At 40.4% G+C, this 27682-nt stretch overlaps 5 protein-coding genes across 10 annotated transcripts in view; 2 read left to right on the top strand and 3 right to left on the bottom strand.

Moving 5' to 3' along the window:
* LOC127749142 (uncharacterized) overlaps positions 1 to 1062 on the bottom strand; it is a 20063-nt gene extending 19001 nt beyond the window's left edge. Inside the window, exon 1 of the mRNA XM_052266046.1 lies at positions 720 to 1062. The gene's annotated coding sequence lies outside the window, so the exon portion shown is untranslated. The remainder of the gene's footprint in view (positions 1 to 719) is intronic.
* An 852-nt stretch (positions 1063 to 1914) lies between these two features.
* Positions 1915 to 3539, top strand: LOC113212458 (tubulin polyglutamylase complex subunit 2). Its single transcript, XM_026431155.2, has 5 exons — positions 1915 to 2037; positions 2320 to 2487; positions 2570 to 2793; positions 2901 to 3107; positions 3204 to 3539. Exons 1-5 carry the CDS (start codon positions 1971 to 1973, stop codon positions 3351 to 3353), a joined length of 816 nt encoding a protein of 271 aa, XP_026286940.1. The 5' UTR covers positions 1915 to 1970; the 3' UTR covers positions 3354 to 3539.
* A 134-nt stretch (positions 3540 to 3673) lies between these two features.
* On the bottom strand, positions 3674 to 18867 carry LOC113212457 (chromodomain-helicase-DNA-binding protein 1). 4 transcript variants are annotated; one of them, XM_026431152.2, is made up of 22 exons: positions 18403 to 18867; positions 16926 to 17029; positions 15532 to 15760; positions 13706 to 13845; positions 13399 to 13629; positions 12634 to 12857; positions 12358 to 12527; positions 12112 to 12271; positions 11677 to 12032; positions 11430 to 11594; positions 10935 to 11351; positions 10610 to 10831; positions 9614 to 10535; positions 9061 to 9194; positions 8791 to 8980; positions 8547 to 8697; positions 8234 to 8471; positions 7729 to 8103; positions 7197 to 7633; positions 6825 to 7034; positions 6519 to 6701; positions 3674 to 6440 (listed from the first exon to the last, which is right to left on the bottom strand). In XM_026431152.2, the coding sequence occupies exons 1-22, from the start codon at positions 18409 to 18411 to the stop codon at positions 6200 to 6202; spliced, it is 5508 nt and encodes a 1835-aa protein (XP_026286937.1). In that variant the 5' UTR covers positions 18412 to 18867; the 3' UTR covers positions 3674 to 6199. The 4 variants fall into 4 exon arrangements, with proteins under 4 accessions (XP_026286937.1, XP_026286936.1, XP_026286939.1 ...); XM_026431151.2 differs by having other exon boundaries at positions 9061 to 9197; positions 18403 to 18861; XM_026431154.2 differs by having other exon boundaries at positions 9061 to 9197; positions 15577 to 15760; positions 18403 to 18861.
* A 396-nt stretch (positions 18868 to 19263) lies between these two features.
* LOC113212483 (28S ribosomal protein S11, mitochondrial) lies at positions 19264 to 22846 on the bottom strand. Its single transcript, XM_026431194.2, has 5 exons — positions 22492 to 22846; positions 21242 to 21372; positions 21042 to 21142; positions 20867 to 20932; positions 19264 to 20777 (listed from the first exon to the last, which is right to left on the bottom strand). Exons 1-5 carry the CDS (start codon positions 22746 to 22748, stop codon positions 20670 to 20672), a joined length of 663 nt encoding a protein of 220 aa, XP_026286979.2. The 5' UTR covers positions 22749 to 22846; the 3' UTR covers positions 19264 to 20669.
* A 1046-nt stretch (positions 22847 to 23892) lies between these two features.
* On the top strand, positions 23893 to 26799 carry LOC113212484 (ADP-ribosylation factor 6). 3 transcript variants are annotated; one of them, XM_026431195.2, is made up of 5 exons: positions 23893 to 24052; positions 25189 to 25303; positions 25416 to 25519; positions 25602 to 25800; positions 25886 to 26799. In XM_026431195.2, the coding sequence occupies exons 2-5, from the start codon at positions 25222 to 25224 to the stop codon at positions 26026 to 26028; spliced, it is 528 nt and encodes a 175-aa protein (XP_026286980.1). In that variant the 5' UTR covers positions 23893 to 24052; positions 25189 to 25221; the 3' UTR covers positions 26029 to 26799. The 3 variants fall into 3 exon arrangements, with proteins under 3 accessions (XP_026286980.1, XP_026286981.1, XP_026286982.1); XM_026431196.2 differs by lacking the exon at positions 23893 to 24052 and adding an exon at positions 24125 to 24335; XM_026431197.2 differs by lacking the exon at positions 23893 to 24052 and adding an exon at positions 25088 to 25107.
* Positions 26800 to 27682: the final 883 nt, after the last annotated feature.

Below are 27682 nucleotides of genomic sequence, written 5' to 3'. Positions count from 1 at the left end.
GGCTTCCCCTTACTGCAATCGCGTCGCCCCGAGCCGGGGACGGGCGCGCGGATGTGCATGGAGAGGTGGGGAGGGGGAGGGGTGAAAGGGAAATCTGAGATGATTTGGCGATTTACAATTCAGCTGCTGCTGAGGCTGGCTGGCTAATCGTTCCCATCATCGGCTCTTGGGGGGGCGGGCAGAAAATGGAGAGGAAGGGGAGGAGGGGGGCAGTACGAGCGGTGGGCACAAAAGCACCGCCGAGCCGGTCGGCCGGGCCCAGGAGAACGAGATATCGATGGGAAAGTGGTGCGGGGCAGAGTGCAGTGCAGGCGCGGCGGTCCGCGCCTCGCCCGCCAGCGCCGTGCAGGCCGTGCAGCAGCAGCACACTATGCCAACGGCGCATCGCGCATCGCGCACCACACACCGCGTTCACACACTCCGCGTCGACTAAAGCGTAACGGTCCGAGAGGGCCCGGTTGGGAATGAATGGATCACGAAGCAGTTACACGAGGGCGACCAGTCGTCTGATTCAGAAGATCGTTCAGGGGCTCTCCTATACCTCCCGTATAGCTCCGTCCTTGTTGCACTCATGGGCTAGGTATAGGAGAGACCCCCTTGAACGATCTTCTGAATCAGACGGCAGCAGCGCTGATCCTGCTCACCGACAGCTCCTCCATCCGCGACACACGACTCCCAGGGGAGCCCCCTCAAAAAAGGGTTTGCTCCTCCCGACTTACTTATCACTTGCAGAGGGAGTGACGCCCCAGCCCTGGTGAGTGACGGGCAGCCGCTGGAGGTGGACCGGAGAAGTAATCCTTTGAGGGTGGGCGTGGGTGACGAGCTGCCGCCGCCAACTCCACCACCTCCGTCTCGTTCTTGCTCACTCTTAACAAACGTCGAGAAGCACTCCTCTCTCTCACTCCGATCACTCACTATACACCCCCGGTTTCAATTCTTTACTTGCGCCTACTTCTCGTTAACGCGTCCTCAAGGCGATATAGACTGTGCCGAGAGTCACGACGCACACGTCGCGAGAGCTGCAGCAGGGCAGGAACGACCACCCCGCACCGCCGGCTGCGAGGAACTGAACTCAACACAGCCGGAGAGAAAGACGGAGAGGAGGGGGGGGGGGCGCCGCGCGCCCGGCCTGGAGCGGGAGCCGGGCCGGAGGAGAGATTTGGCGGGGGGGAGAGGGGGGGCACCTCCGCCTGTTAGATTGGCCACCACTCTAGATTGGCCAGATAGTGATCATATTTTTGAGATAGGGCAATCCGGCCCGGCATAGTGAGTGATGGGGTGGTTGTCGCAAAACCCCTCAAACCGATTTTCAAACGCTTATTGTTCTTAAACGCTCTGAATATGTGAACATGAAGTTGTCTGGCTGGTAGACTCGCCGATTCACTGAATGATTGACTGGCTGGCTTGACGGAGATGGACGCCGTGATGACAGCTTATGCTTCCTCCGTCCACTTTCCTCCCGTTCGTCTCGACGGGTTTTCGATCCACTTTAATTAGTATGGTCAGCCGAGTAAAAAGGCTCGTAGAGCAGTGTAGGGAATGGAGGGAAATGGAGGGGGGGGGCTCGCGTTTGTCTTCTTACTTTGCCATGTTAGATGGTTTCTTCTTCCCGCCCCCGCCCCCTGCCTCATCCTGCCGACCGATTCGATTTCTAAAGACAGTTGGTCACGTCGCAAAGCCGAGCAGGCGTCTCAAGAGACGCTGGAGAAAACAAACTGGTGTGTCTAGAGGGACGACCGTATGACAAACAACTCCCTGATCCCGCTCACGTCGTACATTTGAAACTTCCCCGCGCCGCGGTGGAACGCTCCGACGACGGCCTGTTGCGTTGCATGCGAGGCGCGTGGCACGCCCGCGTTGAACTCGGTGTAGTCGGTGGCGGCCGGTGACGGCGGTCCGATCGATGGCGGGAAACTTCTGCGCGTCTCCCGGGCAACCGTAACCGTACTCCGTCTCGTTCGGGGGGAAAAATGGTCGACATCACTTGTCAGGACGCCTTTTACGAGAATTTGACCCTTGGATTGGTCAAGTTGTTGAGTGAGTCTATTAGAAGAGCCACGCTGTAGCTATACCAGATGGCTGATTAATCCCCCGCACTTTTGTAGTTGTACTGTACCGCACGCACGAGTGCGAGTGGGCTTGCCTATCGCCCCTGTCCACGGCGGCGTGTCTTACGGGCCAGGCGAGCAGGCAACCCGCCCGCACGTAGGGAAAGCGGTACTGCATAACTACAGAAGTGCGGGGGGTTAATCAGCCAGCCCCCTGGTATGTCGCTCCAAGACCAGCGCGGCAGGCCTTCCCCTAATTGTTGGGCTGCAGCTCAGACCCCAGGGGTGCAGGATGTCCGCCTGGACAAGAGGACACCTTGCGAGCGGCTGCTGTTGTCCTCCTGGGAGCAGCGCCACTGCTGTGCCCTGCCAGACGACCTGCGCCAGTTCTACCTCTCGTCGGACGGCTTCTCCCTCACATGGAACTATCAGAACGCAGGTAAGTACTACTACTGTACTTACACCCGAACCATCCGGAGGGTATATCACAACGTTCCCGCGCTGCTGCTGTGCCGTCACAGGGCAGCTGATCCCACTCGGCCACATGCGGGTCAACGCCATCACCGAGCTGAGGCGCCTGGCGGGCGTCAAGTCCCTCGTCGACGCTGACAGCCCCACTCTGCTGGACGTGGAGATCTGCCGTCAGGCGGCCGCGTCGGGTGCGGGCCAAGCACCGGGACCAAGCTGCACTGAACGGCCCAACTTTGGGGTCAAGTGCAAGATATTCGAGCTGGACCCCTGCCAGGTGAGTCCTTCCCCACCGAGGCTCGTGAGCTGTTTATGAAAGTTCATCTAAAAAATTGCGGTTTAACGTGTGGCCGACGTTCATTGAAGTTTTAAAATCTTTGGTAGGGAATGGCCAAAGTGTGCCTTGTCTACCTGGACAAGGGGTTAGAGCCCCGGCGCCCCGAGCCGCGCATCTGGCTGCTGGACCGCTGCTTCGAATGGCACTTCCTGGCGAGCGACTTCACCACCTACTTCCGCATGATGCTCGTACACCAGGGCCTTCCCCTGTGGCAGTTCCGCGGCACCCCCATGGGCCTCACTCCCTGGGCTGAGGTACCGACTACCGACTGTCTCTGCACAGATGGACAGTCCAGGCCGCCCAGTCGAGCATCTCCTCCCACGCAATCGCTCATCGCTCTACTGTTGCAGCAAATGCTGACGCTGATTGCGCCGCATCTGCTGCTGAATCAGCCGGACTCGTCCGCGCATGCTCTCCACACCATGGAGTGGGCCGACGCTCCGTACAGCCACTTGGATCCCACAATATTCAAAACTAGATCCAAAGTTAAAAAGAAATGAGAAGCGGACATCCATCGAAGGAAAGTTCACACGGCGTTGTGTTTTGTTTCATTTTTTCATTGTTTATTTTCAAAGCTTATAACTTTTAAATATTGGTACAAACGACTGAATTACAATAAATTCCAACATAATAACAGATTTATACATACATGAAAAAATGCTGATTTTAAAAATAACCTAGATGATCAACTTGGTTGATGTCTTAAGTTGGTAGCTTCTGATATTAAAAAGTAAAATATAAAGAATGATTGGTGGGTGCCACAAACTAAGCTTGTTGAAACAAGAAGTTCCTCTAATCTTGATCACAGATAGGTACATGCTTCATTAATTCAAAAATTTATTTTATTAACTAAGAAGAGGCTCCATTTCTAAGGTGTCCCAAAAATGCAACACCTGCACAGGGGCTTCGACAGAGAAAACTTAACAGTTGATTCTCTGGTGATGGATCTCAGAAAGTTCACAATGCACAAGATGACTTCATCAAAACTTTAAACATAAGTGATGTACCATCCATATTTGTCCTAGCAGCATCCATGGATATGCACTTTTAGCGGATTGACGCTTCGAAATTTCATTGATAAAAATTAAAATTTCGCTTTTTATCGCGAATTTGCCTAAAATCATCCAAAACACCCTAAAAATGCTACGAGGAACAAATTTCTGCACCAGACCTTTAAAAAGACGGAGTGTTTTTTTTATCTATTCGAGACCAGAGTGGTAGTAAAAGTAAATGTTTGATACAAAATTCAGTAATCTTCGGCAATAATTTTTTTCCGATTTTCGCCGGCTATTTCGTGGTTTAAGGTCGATTTCGCGGATTCAGACGATTTTTGCTAAATTTCGCGTTTTGAAGCATTTTGGGAAATTTCGCTATTTCGCCGCTTGCGAAAAGTGCATATCCATGAGCATAACTTAACAGCATTTTTCAAAAATATGTATTTACAAAACAAGATAAATGGAAATAAAACATTTGCCAAGAAAAACAAAAGTACACAGTTAAGTATAGAACAAGTGAAATATAATGGAAAAGCTGGAAAATTTGGCCTTTAAAAGACTAAAAGGAAAAGTGAAAAACATGAAACACCATCTAAGATACAGCATTTCAATTTATTACATACAATTCAGTTCACAGTCATTTGTAAATTCTAGAGAATCAGCTCCTTAAAATTTAGGTGGTAAAATAACTACACCTACTGTGTATACAAAATTTCCAGTCTTCAAAGTATACTTTGATCTAGTCATCTACATAAGGGGAAGATGAAGGATACCATGACAAAACCATAGCTTTCGGGTACAAAATGGGAGTTCACTGACAGATTTAGAAGGGGAGTAAGAATTACACACATTAGCTCTTGTTTAGAAAAGCTACGATTATCAGAAGACTAGCATGATTCGATTTCCTAACGCAGAGCTTTGATACTGTGCTAATTACATTGCATAGAATCTGCCTTAGAAATGTGGACAACCGTCTAATGAAAGCTACCTCAATGAGGTAAGGAAATAAAACAAAGGAAAGTGCAGTCTGCATTAGATTCACTATGTGGAATTATAAAACCTCACAGTGAAGTCCTTAGATTAAAGAGAAAATATAACTGGTAGTAAGAGAGAAGCACAAATTGACCAGATAAGCATAATACAGTGAAATTAATTTTTAAAATAGAAAAAAGAAAACCGTTAGCCGATGCAAAAATGACCAGTGGACCCGCACTGGCATTTAAGGATGAAGCAACACTAGTCGGTGGCTCTTCTCAAAATAATACCCATGTAAACACTTTCTGCTTGACATCATCTGATCATATAGAGGATATGCTCAATAGATACAAAAGTCTTCATAAAAAGGGGTGACACTACAGTGTACAGTACTAGTAACCATGTCTTCCTTCAAATTTAAGAACTTATCCAGGTGATAGGAGGAAAAGTGTGTTGCAGTGTCCCAGCCTTCATGGCACTACGTAGAGAGAGCACCAGTTGATTATCCAGATTTCCAAAGTCGTGCTAGTCCAGCAACATGAACTGAAAGAATAGTCTAAAGCAGATGACAGTTTTCTGATCACAGTCTGTACTAATCCACAAAATTATGTGAAAAGCATGTAGGTTACAAAAATAAGTTAGTTAGCTGCTGTTGGCTACAGATAGGAGGGCATCCACAAACTGAAGTTTCTATAATTTTAGAAAACCTATAATAAATTAAAAATATCCACTATAAAGCCTATCAGTTCAAATTTGCTCAACAGCAAATTTTATAACTAACACTTGAAATTATAATAAAAAACAACAAAACAATGAAATGATTTCAAGAATTTGCATTATGAAACACAAAAAAGCACTGGTATGGAAAATAATAATTTTTTGTAAGTATAATCAAATCACTGTTTAAAAGTTTATTCAGACAAATGTGAAGCCTTCACATTTTGGAATTTAATTGCTTGACATCACATTTTACTGCACATTTTATAGGTAGATCACACAATGAAGAGATGAAAATCATCTGCTAGCACATTCAATGGAATTGAATGCCAACTTACCAACTTACAGAGTAAACAGTCAAATTCATTGTAACACAAACCTTAAAACTTAGTCACTCAACAAAAAAATATCTATAGAAACACACATGGGATTTCCAAGGTAAGCAGAGAGACACGAGGTTCTCCTTGACCGACATTTTATGATAAGATCTCAGTGGCACATACAGTGTAGGTCTCTTAGCCTATTATAGGCCACAGTAATAATCTTCAGAGCACACAAAATCTTGAGCACTTCAAATGAACTTCTCTTGAAAGTTTTGTCGTCAAGTAGAAGAAGAAAATAATTTATCACAACCTATTGCTAAAGAAGTCACATGAACACTACGAGGGGTTAGGCGGAGGTCTTCTGTCAAAGTCTCTACTATATTCTCGGTCTTTCCCAGGCCTTGATTGCCAATCTGGTCCTCCTCCAGCAGCATTTACTGGTGCACCAGGGTACCGCCCTGAGTCCCGCCCATACATGTCTTGCTGAGGATACATTCCCGGAGCATGCCCATAACCGGGGGCGGTAGAGGAAGGACCATAATGCGCGCCATAAGGCATGTGGGGTGTGTGATGGAACCTGTATGCCAAATGAAAATAACAATAAAACTCACGCACAAATGCAAAACAGTAATTCCGAATTAAGTTCTGAACCGACCTCCTCTGGTCTCGATCTCGATCCCGGTTGAAATCTCGACTTCGGTCTCGATCTCGGTCTCTATCTCTGCGATCACGGTCCCTGTCACGATCCCGGTCACGCTCTCTATCCCTGTGGTAGCCTTGTTGTGCAGAACCACGAGAGTAGTTGTCGAACCTATCCCGCTTGTGCTCACCACTGAATCTAGGTGCAAAACAACCAAAGTAAATTTCTAAAGAACTCACCAGGAAGGTAAGAGCAGTACATAGACTTGACAGACATCCATCCCCATACATCTACTGTGGAACTTTAAATAAGTTGAGTTACCTCTCTCTCTGACTGCCACTCGAATTCCAGCGGTCATTGGAACCTTCGTTAGGCGCCCTATTTCCGGGATGTGGGTTTTCTCCAACCTGACCCGATCTCTGAGGAGTAGAAGGACCACGAGATGAAGGACGCTCTCGGTCTCTATCACGTTCTCTATCTTTGTCTTTCTTCTTTTTCTCCTTATCTTTTTCCTTTTTTTCTTCCTTATCCCTAGGCAAAACAGCAGAAATCTCATTTTGAGTAAAATACAGGTAGCCAATGATAATTAATATAATATGAGACAAGTGTCTTCAGCGTTATATATGTTACAGCAAATATTTGAGGTCTCAATACGTTGCAATGTTGCAAATAAAAACTTGATTTTGACATTACCTTCCTTCGCCATCTAATGTCTTTTTTGCTGGAACAGACTGTGAATCTTCATCATGAGGTCTTTTGCTCCCTGGCGTCTTTTCTTCTTTCGGTTCTTTTTTAATGTCTTTCTCCACTTTCTTTTCTTTTTCATCTTTTTCTTTCTTTTTATCCTTTTTCTCATCATGGTGATTTTTCTTCTCAGCATACTTACAATAAAATTTAAACAGCTTTTTGGCGTCAAATTCAGTGAATTTGGAAACGAAGTACCACAGGTAGTTCCTCCACGCTTTAACCTTTTCAGGGTCTTTGAGTTCATTTAGACACTTATTGATATTATCTCCAATAAGCATTAAGCACTGCCGAGTTTTCTTCAGCTGTTCATGCTCAGATAATGTTGTATCTGGATTGTCTAAGGCCATCAGAGATTTTTTGACTGGTCTCATTTTTTCCTTACACTGCAAAGACAAAATGAGGAAAATATTAAGTCAATGTTTGTAAATAAGAGAGTAATATTGGAAATTTGTGATAATTTGTGTTTGTTCACACATACCTCACTAAAAATGGCTGGATCGAGATTACCCAGTAGGTCAAGAGAGACAGGCTCACTGTTGGCTGTAAAATGCATAGGACCCTCTTGCTTCTTTTTCTTTTTCCTTTCCTTTTTCTCTTTAGCTTCTTTCCCTTTCTTCTTTTTCTCAACCTTCTCTTTAATATCCTTTAAGTCATCCTTTGTATCTTTCATATCATCGTCATCATCTGATTTCTTTCCATCCGAGTTCTTTTTTGAAGCTCTCTTCTGTGTGCTGGACGAGTTAAGGCTGGCTGTGCCAGACATATTTGTATTGTCCTCTCCAGATGAATCATCATCAACAATTTCTTTGGTCAGTGCTTTGACAGCAGCTTTTCTTTGTCGTTTTGGTTTTGGCTGAAATTAGATATTAACAGATAAGATTAGTTTATAGTTCACAAATGACACAATACAAATTTGAGAGGAAACCATGCTTGGAACACTATTTCAGACTCTAGATGTGTGCTCAGCACAATAAAAAACTTACCACCCCTTTCTTCTGGTCACTATATTTGCGAAGAAGCCTCAATAAATAGTCAGAACGAGTTTGAAGATGCTTTCCTTGAGGTTTCTTTTCCTGATTCATCAAAATTTTATCGCCAAGTCCTAAGGTTGGATCCATCTTTATAGCTTCCCATGATCCCATACCGTACTGATATATTCCTTTTAAAAGAGCAGAGTCTTCTTCTGCACCCCAATCACAGTCAAAATTAGCAGCTTTGGTCCTGGAATGTAAAATATCATGAATGAATAAGAAGCTCCTCGGTAGAAAAGGAGAGTCGCACGCTGGAGAAACATACTTAAAATCGATCATCCATTTTGTTCTTTCTTGTGGTTCATTAGGTATCATTTCATCTAAAGAAGCCATCTCTTCTTCACATGCCAGAACAGCCTTGGCATTGACAGCAACATTAGCAATTTTAAGGGAAACACGGCCCTTCTGCTTGGAACCTAAACAGATTAAGGTTAAGTATAGAGTTTCATACTTTCAGGTAGAGTTTCATAATAAGCTTCACAAAATGATAGAGATTAAAGAAATCACACCTGTATTCTCTTCCCCTGCTTGATTTTCTTGGTTCTCTGATACTGCTTGCAAACATCTCTCTCTTAAAAGTTCTGCAAGCTTGCGTAAATCACTTTGAGACTTATCAGTGAGTTCTGCATCTTCAGCTATAGCTTCCAAACGTTTCATGGGCGCAGAGAACTTTTTGTAACTTTTAACAAAACGCCGTATCTGTTTCAGGGAAAAGTGACACATGTAATTCAAGAAGGAAAACTACAAGGATGTGTGTGAGGATAGGCATTAGTACTTACCTCGGCATCATTGAATCCTTTAATTTCTCTTCTTGATGGCCGCCCTCTTTTCTTTGGGCGTTCCTCATCGCTCTCCTCCTCACTAGAACCCGATTCCTCACCTCCCTTCCGTCGTTTTCGTCCTCTGCCACTACCTTCTTAGATAGACAAAAAGACCAAAAAATATAAATGTAAATAAAATAAATAAAATAAAGATAAATTAAAATGTCAGAAATATTTTGCAATCAGTTTTTAAGCCAAGCTTTGATCAAGGATGTGGTGAGCATGATCAATTACACTGAATTATGTGAAATTAGAACAAATTTGTCACCTAACATTATCATATAGATACCAGTATGCAAATTTAAAGTGTTCCAAATAAATAATTTAGCTTACTTTTAAAACCACATGAATTCATTTTCAGAGACAGAGGAACCAACAAAGCAAATACCTTGTCTCCCTACCATCAATGCCATTGTTGTAGGGGGGATTGTTAGAGCAAGGTAACCTCTTTATCACACAAGAAAACACAACTTAGAGGGTAGAGATCAAATTTGCAAACTAATCAACTTACCTTCTGTGTCAGACTGGTTAATTTGTTGGAGTGTTTTGCGGCTTCGAGGTGGCAGGTACAGATCTTCCATCTCCTTAGCTTTCTCTTCCTCTTCAACCTTTCTACGAAATGTTTCAGGAATAATGTCATCCCAATCTTTACTTTCTTCATCCTCTTCTGTCTTTGGAAGATTTTCAGGGCCTTCATCTTCATCAATGGCAAAGGTAGCCACTTTGAATGCAGACAAAAGTTCATCACCAGCCATTGTTGGTGCCTCATCACGAGTCTCAGCACGCCGCAAAATTTCATCTATGTCACAAGTTGGTTCGTCTTCATCATCAGCATCTTCTTCTTTCTCAAACAATTTCTCAGCACCAAATTTAAGAATAGCGGTTAACTCATCTTTATTGAAAGGCGTTGATGATGAGGCTGACTTTTTATCAAGCACAGTTCTACCAGTGGTGTCCATTCTTTGAATGACGAGATGATCAAGTACCATCTTTTCCTTAGCTCTCTCTACAATATCTTCCTCTACTGATGATCTGGTCACAAGACGGTAGATATTGACTTGATTTTTTTGGCCAATTCGATGGGCTCTTGCTTGAGCTTGGAGATCGTTTTGAGGGTTCCAGTCAGAATCAAAAATGATGACAGTATCTGCAGTAGCTAGATTAATGCCTAAGCCACCAGCTCTGGTAGATAGCAGAAAACAAAAGTCCTGAGAGCCATCTGCATTGAAGTGGTCCAATGCTTGCTTACGCAGTTCACCCTTAATACTTCCATCCAGCCTTTGGAATGGGAAATGTCTCAGTTGTAGATACTCTGCTAATATATCTAACATCCTGACCATCTGGGAGAAAATAAGGACTCTATGGCCTGTTTCTCTTAACCGTACAAGAAGCTTGTCTAGTAATACTAGTTTACCGGATCCTTTGACCAATTCCTGAAATAAGAAGCTATATTAAGATCTATAATATAAAAAAACAGTTGGGAATAAGGAATACTTCAACGACATACCTTGATATGCTCAGCAGGGGGTTTGTATTGAATTTCTGCTGGATCTGGGGGTTTTGTAAGTGATGCATGGTTGCAACACTTCTTTAACTCAATAACAATATTCAGAAAGGTAGTGGAAGATCCTTTCACTCCCTTGCGAAGAGCATTGTAATTTTTGGTTAAAATCCATTTGTAATACTGTTTTTGTACTGAAGTCATTTCAACTCTGAGAATTTGTTCAACCTGACATATGAAAGAAAACAGGTTGATAATATTGTTTGTCAAGTAGAAAAGCTTCAACTAAATTGAAAAAAGGGGGGAAAAAAAAAAAAGACAATCAACTAACCTTTGCTGGCAATGACTTCTCCACATCTTTCTTCACTCTTCTGATGATGTAAGGCTCCAGCTGTTTGTGAAGTTTTGCATAACCTTTCTTGGCACTATCTTCATGGTCACGCTCAAAGGCTTCCCAAGTCTCAAATTTATGAGGCATAATGAAGTGCAAGAGGGCCCATAATTCTTTCAAACTGTTTTGAAGAGGAGTTCCTGTGATTAAGAGGCGATGATTGGTTTGGAAGTCTTTGAGTGCTTTGTATAATAAAGAATCATCATTCTTCAGGCGATGAGCTTCATCAACCATCAATGCTGCCCAACTTTGACTTCCAAGGAAGACTTTGTCTTTCAGAACTATTTCATATGTTGTAAGTACAGCATTCGGTTTCAGTCGTTTAGAACCAGCATGAAACCACTCGTAATCCCTGATCTGCAAACATGAGGGTCACGAGTAAAACCTTACATGTAACCAAAAATAAGCAAATCAAGGTCCTTTTAAGAAACTTACAATATTTCTAGAAATGACATCACCAAGATAAGTGACAACATTTATTTTAGGAGCCCACAGGGCAAACTCTCGTTGCCAAGATGTCATGGTTGATAGGGGTACAACCAATAAAAAAGGGCCATACAGCTGATACTCCATGAACAAGTAATACAAAGTGCAGATGGTCTGCAAAAGAAAAGCACAAAATAAGTACATGATTCTCCTGAATAGTAGCATTGCTGAAACCATTAAAGTGTTGATAGCTTACTTGAATTGTTTTCCCAAGTCCCATCTCATCAGCTAGAATCACAGAATTGTTTTTGGTCCAGGAGCCCACCAACCAGTTAAGACCATCCATTTGGTAGTCCCTCAGAACCAAATCCTTCTCACCACCAAAATAGGAAGGTTGCTTTTCAATTTTTACAAACTTAGGCCGACTCTTGAGAACCCTAGACAATTTAGATGGACACTGGCGTGAGTCTTCTCTTTCTCTATATTCTTTAACTTTTTCCGGCCACCTGCCATTAATGAGTATACCATCTTCCCATGTGGCCTCACTGTATGGCAAGTTTTCCCATTTTACATAGTAATCAACCTGGGCATTAGATGTTTTTGTCGTCTCAGCTACAGATAAGAAAGTTAATTACAATGAGTTATTTTGACATGTCCAAAACTATGATAAAACAAATTGGGGCTCTCTTACCTATAATACGTTCAACTTTGGTGTAACTTTTCAACAAGTCCTGGGACAACTCCAATTGACAGTCATAGTATTCTAAGTCCTCTGGATTTGAATGAGACCGCCATAGATTGATTTCTTCTTCTTTCTTCACAAAATTTTCAAGCTTTTTCAGACCCTTAACCTGAAAGAGTAAGAATTACATCAACATTGTACACACATTTAAGGGCGCATAGGCATTTGCACCATTCTTTGTGATTTTTACAGTACCTTGTTCTCTTTGAGTGAAAACTCAGATTCCCATGTGTTGTGTATGTGAGACCAATTCTTCCATTTGATTAAATATTGCAATTCTGTATTTTCAAAATCATTAGGATCAGAACCTTCATTAGGATCTCCATTAGTTTCCACAGCGTACATAGTAGTTATATTTCCAACCGCTGCAATATGAATAGGGACAAATTGCATAAGCATGAGCATGAGCAACAAGAAGGTGATATGTATATAAAATCTGATACCTAAAAATGAACAGAGAAATTGACTTACCTCCACGTTTGCCTCTTCGGGCTGCCAAAACTTTCTCAATGGTTTCAGAGTTATCTGGTTCTGCTGCAGCAGCTGCAGCAGCTGCCGCCTCCTCTTCATCAAGCTCAACCAAATCTTCAGAGCCAGTCTCATCATCACTTGCTTCCTTGTAAGTGACAGAACGATTGGTCCGAAGCGAAGTTTGTCTGTATGGGTCATCATAATAGTAGGCGTTGGAATACAACCTACCAATCTCACAGGTTAGTTCATGTGCAAAAGCGAGCAGAAATATAAGCAGCATCAGGCAGAGAGCATTGCAGAACAATAATACAGTGCAACTAGAACATTTTGAAATAACCAAACTGGTGCTGAGAACTATACGCAAATATAATTTACCAAATCTCCTTTAAGAAAAGTCAAAACTAAAATGTTAAAAAAAATAAATTCAAGAAAATTAAAACTTTGAGAGTTAAAACATGTGAGGGTAATTGCACTGAAAGTCAAAACATAGCACAGATGGGTCGAATTGGTGAGCAAGTAAAAACCCAAAGGCAAAGCTATGTCCAACATCCATAGGTGTGTTAAGCAAAGAAATAAAAGTATGAGATAATAAATGAATGTAGCTACAGCAGCATACAAATGAAAGCAGCACATCAGAGGAAGAAACCAACAAGAAACCAATAGAAAAGCTGACACCTAGTAAGCATTGCACAGCATTATTATAGTGAATACTTTCTTTACCAATTTTGAAATGTAAATAAAATTACAATGAAAAGTTATATATACCTGTTTGTAGCTCCATTTTCACTATCCAAACTAGATTCATCCGAGGAATCACTTCCTCTTCGTCGATTCTTTTGATCATCTTTTCTAGCTGACGACCGGGACCCACCAGCATGTGATTTAGCGATGGGGCGACGTGATGGGATAGTCCGGTTTCGTTGGACTGATTTGCTAGGGGGAGGCCGCTCATCATAAGATTCCTCTGATTCTGATCCTGAATCAGAGTTCCATTGACTGTAAGGGGAACAACATTAATACAAGCATAACAAAGTTTTGAAGTTTCATGAATTGTAGATAAAATAGAACGAACTTTCTGGATGACTGTCTAGAACTCCGTTTTGACCTGATCTTTTCCCCTGAGTCACTTTCAACTGTTCGTAAGCGTTCTGGCTCCTTCCTAGACCGCCCTGAGCGTCTGATGCCATAAACCTCAGGATTCTCCTCCCAGCACTGAAAATTTTACGGAAAGACCATATTAAAATACTTGTTTAACAGAAGTCTGCACAACCCAAAATTTTAATTGTCGTTTTTTAAAATGTTTATTTGTTTAGATCATTAGATCATTTAAATCATTAGAATATGGAGAAGTTGTACAACTTCAGCTTGAAATGTCTGACAGTTCAATATTTGAGATTGCACATGCAAACACAAGTTTGTTTTTGCAGGATGAAATAAAGGCACCAAAAGCAGTTAATTGCACAGACAAGTCTCTCAAGCTTTTACGGTAACAAAGCATGCAAACATTATGAGAGAGAGGCTGATTATTCTGCCTTCCCATTCTTTTCTTTTATTATAGGTGAAAATCTAATGAGCGTGACTCAAACAGCCATTCTGGTGAAAATCTGTGAACATGTGCAAGTATGAAGGTTCAGAAATTCAAATCTCTTGTAAACTACAAAAATTTCCAAAAAAGTATTAAACATTTAATATTGATCATCACAAATACTTTATTCAGGAATAGTAAGATTAAAATTTCCAAATATGTGTGTTAAGGATTAGGTCTGTAGCTAAAGTAGTCCGAGGGGCGAAATGAATTGGTGAATTGTGATAGTAGCCGGCAAATGTTGACATCAACCGTCCGGATTTGGCAAGGACCGCCTTAAGCCAACTCTGGGAGGGCAGCAGCTGATGTTGATATGGTGGATAGAATGGTGATTTGGTGGCTTGTAAGGGAAAAGGGGAGAAGCGTTGGCGCTGTCTTGCCGCACGCCTCCGTCAGTGAAGGACTAGCCTGTACGACATACCATCTGTCCTTTCAAAATCTGAAGGTTCCCTCACAGTGGACATTTTCTGAGACGAAGGCAATGTGCTGGGTAGACCTACTCGCCAGGCAGCTGAGAGGAGATGGTGGCCCGCCCTGAGAACTCAAATGCAGGGGCTACCACTGATAACATTTGGTGACGTTTGCTGCGTGTTACATCGTAATACGTTAATTGCGGGGGCATCATAAATTGAAGAGAGAGAAAGAGGTAGGGGTGCCTCAAAGAACCATGGTGACTTCCCTGACGAGGTGCCATATCACCACTCTACCCACCACATCAACTTTAGCCGTCGTCCACCGGCTAGTTGACTTTAGCAGGTCTCTGCTGAGTCTGGGCGCTTGAAGACAACATTAACCACGTAGTCGACTTTAAACGTAACATATGCTATGCTGTAGGAGCAGCACTTTATCAAGAGATTGTGTTGTTGTAAATCAGTGTGAGCAGCTGCGGCAACATTGTCCTCAACATTCCCGTACCGCGACTTTAAGAAGGATAGGTATGAAATATGTACAAAAATGGTGTTACAGTAAACAAACAGATCATCATAGCAAGGAAAGACAGCAGAAGAGCAAAAGTCCAAGCGGATAAGTGCACACACACACACTCCCATACAAGCTTCAAAGTGCTCCCCTCATTTAGTGTGATTATTGATTTGAGAATGGACCACCACATAATTAATTCACATCCACCATGATATAAAGCTAGTCTAGGAAGCTAGATTGTGTTATGAGGTAAAATTATAATTAATTAAGCAGAAAGTCTGTGCCTCAGGGAAACAGAGTCTTTTTACAGCTTCTTATAATTAGAATGATCCATTCCAAAACAATCAATTGAGCAAGAGGTTGTGGCACTTCCATCTTTCAAGGACTCCTACCTCTGCTGTCGTCTGTGATGAAGATCTATCCCGATTCTTCTTTACCTGTTTTAAACCAGTCCTGTCCCTAGACCTTGAGTTAGGTCGACTTTTCTCTGGAGTTGACTTATCCGGTGAAGATTTATCAGGAGAAATCTTTGCTATGGATGAACGTGACTTAGAATGACTGCCCTCAGAATCCGATCCACTGCCTGAAGCTGATTTAGATGAGGAGCTCGATCCAGAATCGCTAAAGAAAAGGGAAATTTAAAGAAAAAATCAGAATAAATAATGAGTATTAGAGCAGATTAGTACCGTTTATAAAAGTCAATGTGGTATATCTTGTAATGATGTTATCAAACAAAAGTGGTAACACAAGAACACACGCTAACAAATCTCATTCAAGGTATTTCCTAACGTAAGAATGGGTAAAATGAAGTAAAGGCTGGGCAATCAACTATTATACGTAGACTTGTACTGTAAGAACTCAGCCTCAAATGATATTACTAGTATGTGTCGGTACTAAGACTCAATTTAGAAAATTTATGACATGAGGTTATGGTACCACTATAGGATAAATAACATTCATTTGCTACAGCATAATCCCTGAGATGATAAAATATCTCCCAAAGAGAGATTACTGTCATCTGACATGTTCCTTGTGGTCTTCATACTTGGTAAGTGGTAAAAGCTAAGGTTTCAAGTTAATTGCCTATATTGACCTTGACCATATGTACCAAGGACATCAAAAATGATTCAACAAAAAAAAGATACTTGTCCAAAGGGTTATGCTAATAAGAGGATTCATAGTGCCACAGAAAACAGGATATAACATCGGCAAGTTATGGAAGTTCTTGAGGTGCAATGCTTATTTACCAGAGATAGATTGTAATGAAAAAAGTTAACTGCCAAGAATAAAACCTAATCAAGAGACTATGCTATTTTAAAACAATAGAAAAAAGGGCAAAGTTGAAAAAAAAAAAACAACATAAAAACTAAAGGATCAATAATTGTCTGGCTTCAACATAAGTCTTTTGGTCGATAGTGGTGCTTAAAAACAATGTTTTTACAACAGTTTTACTGAAGACAAATAAGAATTAAGTTTAAAATTGCTATCAAATTGCTTCATTTAGACTTAAATGTGCCCATTGTTTGACCAAAAACTTCAAAATACATTTTTGTCAAAGTTTAGATTGTTCCAAGAAAAATCTAACACAGTTAATTTTCTTCAGGCTTAATTTTTTTGAGAAAAAAAAAAAAAAAGGAAACAGCTCAGACTTGAAATTAGAGTCTGAGACTTTATTAAGAAGTTAATTCTCTTGGTTCCCAAATCTTGGACAAACAGCACAAGATGGAGATGCTGACTTAACTGAAAGATGGAAACATCTTGCAAACAAAAGCAATGAGATACATACCTGTCTGACCCTGAGGCTGCTGAAGATGAGTTAGATTCATTGTCCGAACCTGATGAATTTTTCTCAGAATCAGAGGCGGATTCTGAGCCTTCTGCTGATAGGACCTATCAAATTAAAAAGGTATGTTTTTACTTATGGTTGGGCATAAAGCCTTGATATGGCAAGAATTGTGTAGTCCTCAAAAGATACTAAAACAGTGAAATTAATGCATTCTGAACAAGTAATTGTAGAGACTCATTTGTAGAATTGGAAGAGACCAAGATTAAGGGAATGAAGGTTACAGTTTATCAACAGCTCTTCATGAAACTCAGGTTCTTTCTGCTACACTTAAACTCCAGGGCAACAATTGTGGTACATGTTAAGTGGATGTGTAGTTTGTATCTTATGTGACTAACAGTAATGTTTGAGTGGCTATGGAGAAGAGGGAAATTGATCGTTGAAGGGCTTGGTAGATTGCACCGCTATGTTCACAACGCGTACAACGTGATTCACATGCACGCTTTGACTACTTGTTATTAGTTCCTCATGCAGTCCTGAATTGACACAAGGTGCTGGACTTATTAGAAACTGAGGGAGGAATCAGATACAATGAACGTTTTAAGTATAAAGGTTTTCGATAAAGGAGGCGCAAAGGAACTATTTCTAATCCAGCAATAAGAGACCAAGCTCTAAAAATAAGAATGATCAATATAGCACGTAATAAAAACTGACACAGCGCAGTGATTTGGGACCTGGTATCGTTAAGATAACTGAAATTAACAGAAAAGTTATACCTCATAGAAAAGGCACCCAAATGCAGGCAGAAAAGGATGTCAGTTAAAGGAATCACCTCAAAAAACGACAAAGTGCAAGGAGGAAGGAAAAGAGGCCATAACAAAACTCCCAATGAAAGTAATGTAGTAACAGCAGGGTATCATTACCAGATGGAATGGCACAAAGATAAAACCTCATGAGTTGAATGAGACGCCAACCTTCTCAGTAAAATAACAAAAATGGGTCCGTCTTCAAAAGACAAAATATGAGCGTCATTGAGAAGGTTAAGATATGCTCTACACAAGGAAGCTAAAATATAGGTGGAACACTCATTATAATGCATATTCCCTTCGAATTCAAAAAATGTAAACAAAGTTAAAGATATTAGAAGGAGCTGATACAGGTGATAAAGTAAGATTAGAGCCCGGTTGACTCTTGTGTAGCTAAGGATCAGGCGATGGTGGAAAACAATCAAAGACGTGCAAGAACGTAAACTGGACGATATTTGATGCGTAATAGAAAGAAAACAAACGTAAAAACATATAAACAACCTAACCTATACTATTGAAAAATGGAAGGCGTCAGTTGGTTCGGACACACCTCACATTCGGAAGGTCAAAAGATTAGAGTCATTAACCCTCACGAGAACTACATAAAATTAAAAGTTCTAAATAAAAGGGATAATTTTAAGGAAAAATTTAAATAGTTAGACCAACAACCTTACCTGATGCATTGTTCCAGATATTTTCCTCCCAAAAATTGACTGTATGAGTTAAAATCGCCTTCGGTAATCAAAACTTAACAGCCATGAGGCGGGAGAAATATAAATATTGTCCCAGTGTTTATGAAACTGACAATGTACACAAAAGTTCGGCCCTAAATTTCACACTTTCACTGAACGCGGGGCGCTTGCTGCCATTTTGGGAAGAGCTTCTCGTGGACAACGGGTAACCCACAAGGCTGTTCTAAATCCAAAATTGTAAGGAGAGCACACACTTTTGCAATCATTAAATTACATATTTGACACTTCAGGAATGTGGTGCACCGATCAGGAACTTGTTATATTGGGATTGCAACACGAAATTAGGGTAAGTCCGACGAGAGGCACATCGCTACTCCACCACGTCCGCCATCTTGGCCGAATGGATTCTCCTCTACGAAACTCCCAGCATTCCCCGCGCGCCGTGACGTGACGTGATACGAACGCATGACTCGAGCCGCTCAAATACATTGCCCGACATATCAGTATTTAGCAAAATGTACGCCACTGGCAAATAAAAGGAGAACGGCAATCTCGACGTAATAAAAGTATTCGTCACAATTTTAGCTACACTGCATTTTTGCCTGGTCACTTCGTCACAATGCGACGTAGCAACGTTGTATGGGGCATCTAAAGGTCGTAGTAAAACCGGCAACACCGCTACGCCAGCGCGAAATTCAAACTTCAACAAGCAACATTACCACGATGTAGTAGTGCCCTCAACACAGAAAGAGTTAGTAGAATTTCAGTCCGTTTGGTATCCTACAATGTAAAGCTACCAAGCCCTTGAAGTGCTAACTTCCATGAAAATTCAAGAAACACATGTAAATAACATGTCAATTTTTATTTATATGTAAGAACATGAGTTAACAGTGCGTGCCATTAACTTCTAAGAGTATCAGGTACACTAAAATATCACAGTTGATTGACCAAACCAATCAGTCTTTAGATGACTGAGAGCTGACCAATATCGCCCTCTTTGCTTCAGCAACCTCTCATACAACAATATGTAAGTTTCACCACAGTACAAAAAGGACAATTGCACTTACTTATATCAACTTCACAGAGGGAAACCTTTCAACAAGCAGCAATCACATCTAATAAATGCAATACTTGCTCAAAGTTTAACAGTTTGAAATTTTTAAAAAAGACTTAAAGGCATAACAATGAGATGTTTTTTTAAAAAAGAGAGAATACAGGAATAGAAAAAAATACTGCTTATTTACTAAGACATGCTCATTTGTCTCCATACCTTTGTCACACAAACTGTCAGAAAATATTCCAAACACACATTAATAATGATCCCTAAAACATAAATTATGTTAATAAATTTGCAACATTTGTATTGGATGGAGATGAAGAATTCATTTCAATGGAAGAGCAACACTCTCCTTTAAAGCAAACTGGAATAATTGATGCAACAATTTGGAATTACCATCATTGGAATATGTAACAATTACTTCTACAGTGTGCAATGACAGTTTCCCTTCTTTAAAACTAAGAAAGGTCTGAAAGAATACCCAATAGCATTGAACTATGTAAAATGCTCAGAACTACCTCAAATTTCACTAATTTGCAATCAATTTTGTAAGATACTTTTTTGAAGTAATATAAACTTAAAGGGATCATCAATAAAAATTCAAAAGTTTTCAAGATTCTGATTTATTTAGCTTCAAGAGCAAGCTTATTTACTATTTGACTAGGTATTTGACAAACACTTGAAAAACTTCTGATTGCATGACAGGAACAATACAGCAAAACATCAAAACTGAAATCTTTGTTCTCTTTTCAAAAACTTCAAGACATAGTCCAAGAAATATAAAAATGAGGGTGAAGTTTAAATTGAAAAAGTACAGGTGTTCATGACACCTTCCCTACACTTACTTTTATCTGATTTAACTGAAACTTCATCTCATCTCCCATTTATTAATGAGCTCAATTGGTTCATAGAGAATAATAATAATAAAGCAAAAGAACAGTAACTGAGGCATTATTCTTTGGACACCGTAAAATGGCACATAATTCCAGAATTTGCTAATCCACCAATATTGAGTGGGTTCCTTTAAAGAGAATCAGAGGTCTTCCCTTTTTCTCAGTGCTTTTGTGAAAACTTACCGGTGTTGCTTGGAGTGTTGACAGATGACATCAAAAGGTGCAGTATTTGACTTAATGCTTAATCCGTTCACAATAATACAATCACATTTACAGATAAAGAAATAACGAAGAACCTTTCACAACCTTCTCCGCTTGCGAGCTCTTGGGGGATTCCATGAAACTGGGGTGTTGTCAGTAATGGAGACTATTTCAATACCAGCTAAAGTTAAGCCTTTAAGTGACGCCTGAAAAATACAAAGGGCATGAAAAGTATTAAGATATGGAGCAGTTTCAGGGGAATAATGATAGGAACATTTCATAGAGTGACACTTACCAATCTACCAGGCCCTAGTCCTTGCACTCTTGCTCGAACGGTTTTGAAACCTCTCTGTGCCATTTTCTGTAAAATTGAAAAGTGAAAATAAGAACTCGGTGTGGGATTGCTACTATTGTAAGTACAAGCTCATAGTGACACTATGAAAGCTAGATAATATATATGCGAAACAAACCTTTCCAAGTGTGAAGGCAGTTGCTTGAGCTGCAACATTTGTACCCTTTCGGGCATTCTTAAACCCATCATAGCCACATGACCTTATTAGGTTACAAGCACCTAAAATAGGAATTAAAAAGAAAACAGAACAATTTAATAAAATATTAGATGCAGATAAACCCATGTACACTTTTGAGATAGAAAGCAAAACAGACTCACCATTAGGATCAGTAACAGTCATGATAGTATTGTTCATTGTAGCTTTCACATTGAGAATTGGCAAATCTTTGAACATAACTCCATTGAAGACCTTAGTTGGTAAATTTAGATCAGGAAATCTATCATCAATCCTGTTAAAACAAGAAAAACAAAGAATTTTTTTTTTAATATAATGAAAAATATTTTTAAATGCATCATTTGATGTGTGTGCAGAAGATAAAAATCTAGCAAAGGTTTGAGGAGAACAAATCAGGAAGATGATTAAGTCCCTTCTTGAAGACGAAGTAGTAATACACCAACATAAACTAAAAGACAATGATGTATACATTTTCCCTATTCCTTCAATACACGCAACAAAACTGGAGTCAATTTGAAAAAAATTTCTTTCTCTTAAAAATGAGTATTAACAAGAAACATATTAGTTTAACTGTAATGGATTGAAAGTTCAATGGAAACAGTGTGTTGCGAAACACAAGATGAGCCCTATTAATAGATACCCTACAACCATTCATAGTAACACGTACGAACAGCAAATGTTCTTGTGAAAAGTGGATCCCTTATATCTGTTGCTTAGATAATTAAATATAAACACGAAGAGCCCCAGATAGTACAATACCATAAACACCAAACCAAGAAATGACAAAAATTGTTGATAATATGACACTGTATAAAGACTATACCTCTGAGAGTGAGAGATATTTGGATTCAAAACTGTCGGCATGACCTATGGATCCTCAAATGGTGGTTCCACATGAAATACCACGAGACGGATAGAACAATACAAAAAGGTTTTCGTACATGACTTGAGGAGGAATGGAATAGAACACGAAGAACAAGGTCGATTGCAAAAGATCTTCAATTGTGGTAGGGGACTTCAGAGAAACCAATAGACTAACAACTAGCCAGATGAAAAATGGTACTGAGGCATGCCTTGCAGCCGAGGATGACCAGGCCAATTTCAGAATAAAATGTCTTATAGGACAGGTAGGGCATCTCAAGGACAAAGCCAACAGCAAGGGAAAAATAAGTACAATGTGAATTCAAAGAGATAGAGTATCCCTAGGGCTGGCTGGGTAGACACAGGATACTGATAGGAAATCGCAGACAATGCAGAAGAAATTACTTCAAAAAAGGAGGCAAAGCATGCAGCGTGGCAGACTTCGTGGCAGACTTCTCTAGGAAAGGACGAAGCAACAAAGGAGGTCGCTACCTAGCAGGGAAACAGGCAAATTCGGTCGGCTATAACTCACCTGGGAGTCCGGGATTCCAAAATAGAAGAGCGTTCGCCTGTGGCAGTCATTTCTTTCGGCACATATCTACCGTCAGCTTTCCTGTCTTTTCTCCCAAGACGTAGAGACGAGGATGTGTGCAAACCCGTTGAGGTGGGACTCAACGTTATGACCCTAACCCCCGACTTCAGGGAACAACCGACGACATTGGAAACTGCCCGTTCGCAAAAAGTATTTTTGAGGGCAACACCGACAGGCAAAAGAAGTTTCCTAAACATTTCGTACGGAATAATCTAGAGCAAAACGTGGCCGATAGGAAAATTTCACTGCAAGATGGCGTCAACTATGCTTTCTCCACCATCGCCGAAAGGCAGTACTATGTTTACGCCGTAGAACGCTGGCCCGGGCCAGCGCTAGCTCGGGCTGGCGGCGGTGCGTTTACCCCGTGTGGGCCAGCTGATGAAAAAGAGCGCGGTTTTCAAATCTCGACGATCAAACCAAGTATTTTAGGGTAAAATACTTCTCCCGGTACACGGTCTGCAAATCAGCGGGTGTAAAATATTTAACTCTTTACTACTCACATCATTTATCTTTAGGATATACGTGATAGCAACAATTTTTGAAATATTTACAGTATCTTAAATATATCAAGGTATATTGAAGAGGATAGTGAGAATTGAAGCTCTGGGTCGAATAGGGGAATTATTTCCTGTTGGGGTACGAAAGCCACACCGAAATGCCAAGTGCAATACACAAATATCGGGTATTTTAAAAGTCCAGCCGGAGATAGCCCGGGCGAAACGCGTTTACTCCGGGGCTAGACCAAGCAGAGCGGTGGAGGGGGGCAGGCTAGCGCGTGCTAGCGAGCGGCTAGCCTCCGCTGGCCACGCGCCGTTTACGCCGGTGCCAACTTCCCCCACCACCGACATAGCACGGGCTAGCCCCCGCGGTGTAAACATAGTACAGGATGATCCGACTGAATTTTGGGAGGGTGGGGAGTTGCAGTGCTGCCATATCATCGGAATCTAAACTTATGTCAAACTGACTTCTCAGAAACGAATGAATCAATAAAATGCTACTAGATTTCTTGAACAGATTTATTGTGGTACTTATGATACTTCTAAAACCAGAAATCAGTCTGTGAGGCGCGAGGAAAATCAAATCTGAAATAGTGACTTTACCGCTTCCACACAGCAGAAAGCTTTTCAAAGGGGGAAATAAACACAAAGAGCAACAAACAACAAAAACAAAACACCATGGAGTTCTTGATTCTTCATATCGCATTTTTATTGAACGTTTAGACTCACGAGTCGGTGAAACATTTTTTCGCATCGTTAGGTTGAGAAGAGGCCGATCAATAGGGGTAATTTTTTCAAAATTCCAAAAGTTTGGGGGTTTTTGAAATGGTTTTCACCGTTCCCTCGTTAGAACCCAATGGACCGTGCTTTCCGTTGATTCAAACGCAAGCGTAAGATTTCTGCCCACAGAGTGCGGTACGGTCTGCAAAGTTTTGCCACTACGATGATATTTGTGGCAGACGTCTCTTATTTTTAATGAATGAAGAGTTTGTAAATGTTTACTGGTAAGGGCGTGGGTTAGTCTCAGAACGTTTTGTTCTGACAAGCTTTAAATTCTATTATAATCGTCCCACTTCTGACGCGACTACTCACGAAAACCCGTTATGTGACCCTAACCGCCATGGGTCGCCACGGCTAAGCCTAACTAACTAATCAATCTTCCAGTTTTAGAGTGTTTTCTTTTGAAAATGTCTTTTTCTGTTCATTCCAATCTTTTGAAACACAAGTATCTCGTGTCAAATTCCATGATTTAGTGTGCCACTTGGTCCACATCGAATCTTTTTAAAGGTAACCGCTCGTACATTAGGATACATAGTTGATTTGAGGGGAGTGGTTTGTTGTGATTCTCGCATACTAGCCACGTTACGAAACTATTCTAGTTTGGGACGGAATATGTCTTAGTATCCTTGTAATGCTGTCGCTGTGTTGCGAAGGCAGCTTGTTTTTCGATGCAAGAACGAAGGCAGGAAATCTTTGTAAAATTCATCCTAACCTCCAATCACCCGGTCGACTTGACACATGTCAAAAAAAGGAGAAAGAAACATTGTATGATTGGATATGACAAATACTCTGGTTATTCATTGTTTCATCTTTCCTACCTGCTTTTTAGTTATATGACTGCTTTTTATTTATATTTCCTTGTTCTTTGTGCCTTCTCTAATGTCATGGGCACATTATTTTTAAAATTGTTACATTCCCTGTTATCAGCTAGACCTCTGCAGTCAACATTGGATAAATTTTCTCTAATTTATTAGCATCTGTATTGTAGTTCTTTTTAATTTTCCCACATTGTTTTTCAGATTAAAAGAGTACACCCCCTATAAATAAAATAGTGGAGACTTCATCCAAAACAATGAATTCCCATGCTCTCCTTGCCCCTTTTTGAGTTTGTTTGCACTCCTCATTACCTCCTTTATCAACCTTCCAATGTCCTTGCTTCTGGTTTATCCCCCTCCCAGCTTCAATTCTTCCCCCACCTCACTTAACTTGTTAGCATGAGTGTAGTGCTGATAAGGCTGGAAATGAGCAGCAGGCTCTTGAGATTCTAAGTCATGAAAATGTGAAGCATGAGCTTGGTTTTTGTTTGTTTATAATTTTTTGGCTTTTAATGGACTAATGAATGCTGTTTTTAAATTTTCAGTGAAGAAACTGTACGGAGGCCTAGTCGGACAGGATGGGCAAAATTCTGTCCAAAATTTTTGGCAACAAGGAAATGCGAATATTAATGTTAGGCCTAGATGCAGCAGGAAAAACAAGTATCCTTTATTTTTCGCAGCTTCTCTTGTATTCCTAATTTGGAATGTAATTAGTTCAGTTTGTATCTTCACTTTCATATCTCTTCTTGTTGTTTCCTTAATTATTTTGCAGCTATTCTGTACAAAATGAAACTTGGGCAGTCAGTTACAACAATTCCCACCGTGGGCTTCAATGTAGAAACAGTTACTTATAAAAATGTTAAATTTAATGTTTGGGTCAGTATGAGATACTTAGTTTGTTGGACTCTTTCAATTCATTCTCAATAACATTTGTTTTATACAATCATTTAATTTTCAGGATGTGGGAGGGCAAGACAAAATTAGACCACTTTGGCGACACTACTACACAGGAACTCAAGGTTTGATATTTGTTGTGGATTGTGCTGATCGAGATCGTATTGATGAAGCTCGTCAGGAATTACATCGTATTATCAATGATAGAGAAATGAGGGATGCTATCATTCTTATTTTTGCAAATAAGCAAGATCTCCCGGATGGTAAGTCTTTCACTTATTCCACTCCGTAAATTTTGTTTATGTCACACTTTATTGATTCTGATCAAAAATTCCTATGTTTAAACAGCTATGAAACCCCATGAAATTCAGGAGAAACTTGGGCTAACACGTATAAGAGACCGCAATTGGTATGTTCAGCCCTCCTGTGCCACAACAGGTGATGGACTATATGAAGGACTGACGTGGCTCACATCAAACCATAAACTATGAGGTGAGGTCAGTCCTTTCTCTTAGCTGCCAGTGGTCCAAGACTGAAAATGCTATCGTCCGTTAGACACTCAATGAGATTTTGTCTTTAAGTTCAAGCTTGGCAGGTGTGATGGATTGCATGTTTTAGTATGCAGGATTGTCAGGATGAGTGTTGTTTGTTGGGTTGGTTTTGTACTACTTTTTCCACAGCTGGGAGGACAGTTGGCATTCTAGTTCAAACAAGCAAGTCAGTCTTTCCTGTTTTTTAACAAAAATTGGCAGAACCAGTAGCTTTATATTTGTAAATATGAAGGTATGTCTGGATAAAAACACACGAACCCTAACATTCTCTTCAGCCTTCATGTTCTGGGCTTGTAGTTGAGATTGTTGTAATTTTAACTTCATCAATTTTATGTGTTGGTTTTGTTGTACATTTGAATTATGTTGATACTCCGGCTTTTTCTCATTGTGATGTTTTGTGGCCTACCTACCGTACTATTGTTTGTATCAGAAGTTCAAATTATGCTGTAAATATTATTGAGTGAACGTTTAATGAGTACGGTTTCAGATACTGAAGTTTGGGCGAGAATATGTTTGAGAGTCAGTTGTTGCCTTTACTTGTTCTTGCCAATGTCAATTTAAATAGGAAGCCCTGCTCTTTATACATTTGTTGTAAATGTAAATATAGATATTATTATCAAGTATGGACCTTTGCTCTAGCAAGCAATAAAATGGGTTGTAAATAAAGAGTTAAATATTTATGTACATTAAATAACATAATTACTGGCTCAATTCACATATTTATTCATTTTGTTGTTTCCTTTTTAAAAAAATTCTATTTTTGTGCTTTTATTTTCTCATGGTATGGTTTTTGGCAATTTTTAGTCCCTAATCTACTGCGTGCTAATTGTCAGTAATTAACAAACTGTTGTTATATCCTTAATATCAGTTCATTTCCCAAAGGTGTCATACTAATTTGCTTTCTGGCTCATTTTTCTAACATATACATGAGCACACGTAATTTATTTCTCATGTTTCATTAGTTTTCTTGGGCATGGCCATCAAATCTTTAGCCGTAATATGCACACTGAACACATTCCATCATATTTTAAATGCAGGTATGTTACCAATTCAAGATACCATTCCTGTTACATCTTAAACATTAGTTCATTTATTTTTTTAAAAATTCCAAAGCTGACATACACGTCCCACTTTGTTCCCTCAATTTTATTATGAATACTTAATGAATTTTTATTTTAAGGATTTTATGAATTATTAAATCGGTTCAATGCTTGGATCTATGTTGAAGTGTCCTGTCTGCTTGTCTGTATCGGATATGCTTTTGTAGTGCGAGATGTGTGCACAAAAGTATTGTAATTCTGATTATACTGCACTCCTTCTCTGAAAGGAAAGAATTAAAGAGGAGTAAAAACAGGGAAAATATTTTGAAATACTATGAACCTTAGTAAGTTTAATTTTAAATTAAATTCTGAGTTAGTAATTCTTGATACTCTTGTAGATAGAGTTCATTTTATTTTAAACACTATATTACGGCAAGGCTCCAAACATTTAATGCTTGTATTGAAGTCATTTGCTTTGGAACAAATTTAATTTATTTAATTTTAAGCCATGGCTCCCTCTTCCATCAGCTTCAGCTATCATACGGCACTTTGCA

The sequence above is a fragment of the Frankliniella occidentalis genome, unplaced genomic scaffold (genome assembly GCF_000697945.3).
Source record: "Frankliniella occidentalis isolate FOCC.00 unplaced genomic scaffold, Focc_3.1 Scaffold35, whole genome shotgun sequence".
In the NCBI taxonomy this organism is placed as follows: Eukaryota; Metazoa; Arthropoda; class Insecta; order Thysanoptera; family Thripidae; genus Frankliniella; species Frankliniella occidentalis.
Note: the sequence above shows the minus strand (reverse complement) of the source record. Positions and strands in the feature narration are given on the sequence as shown.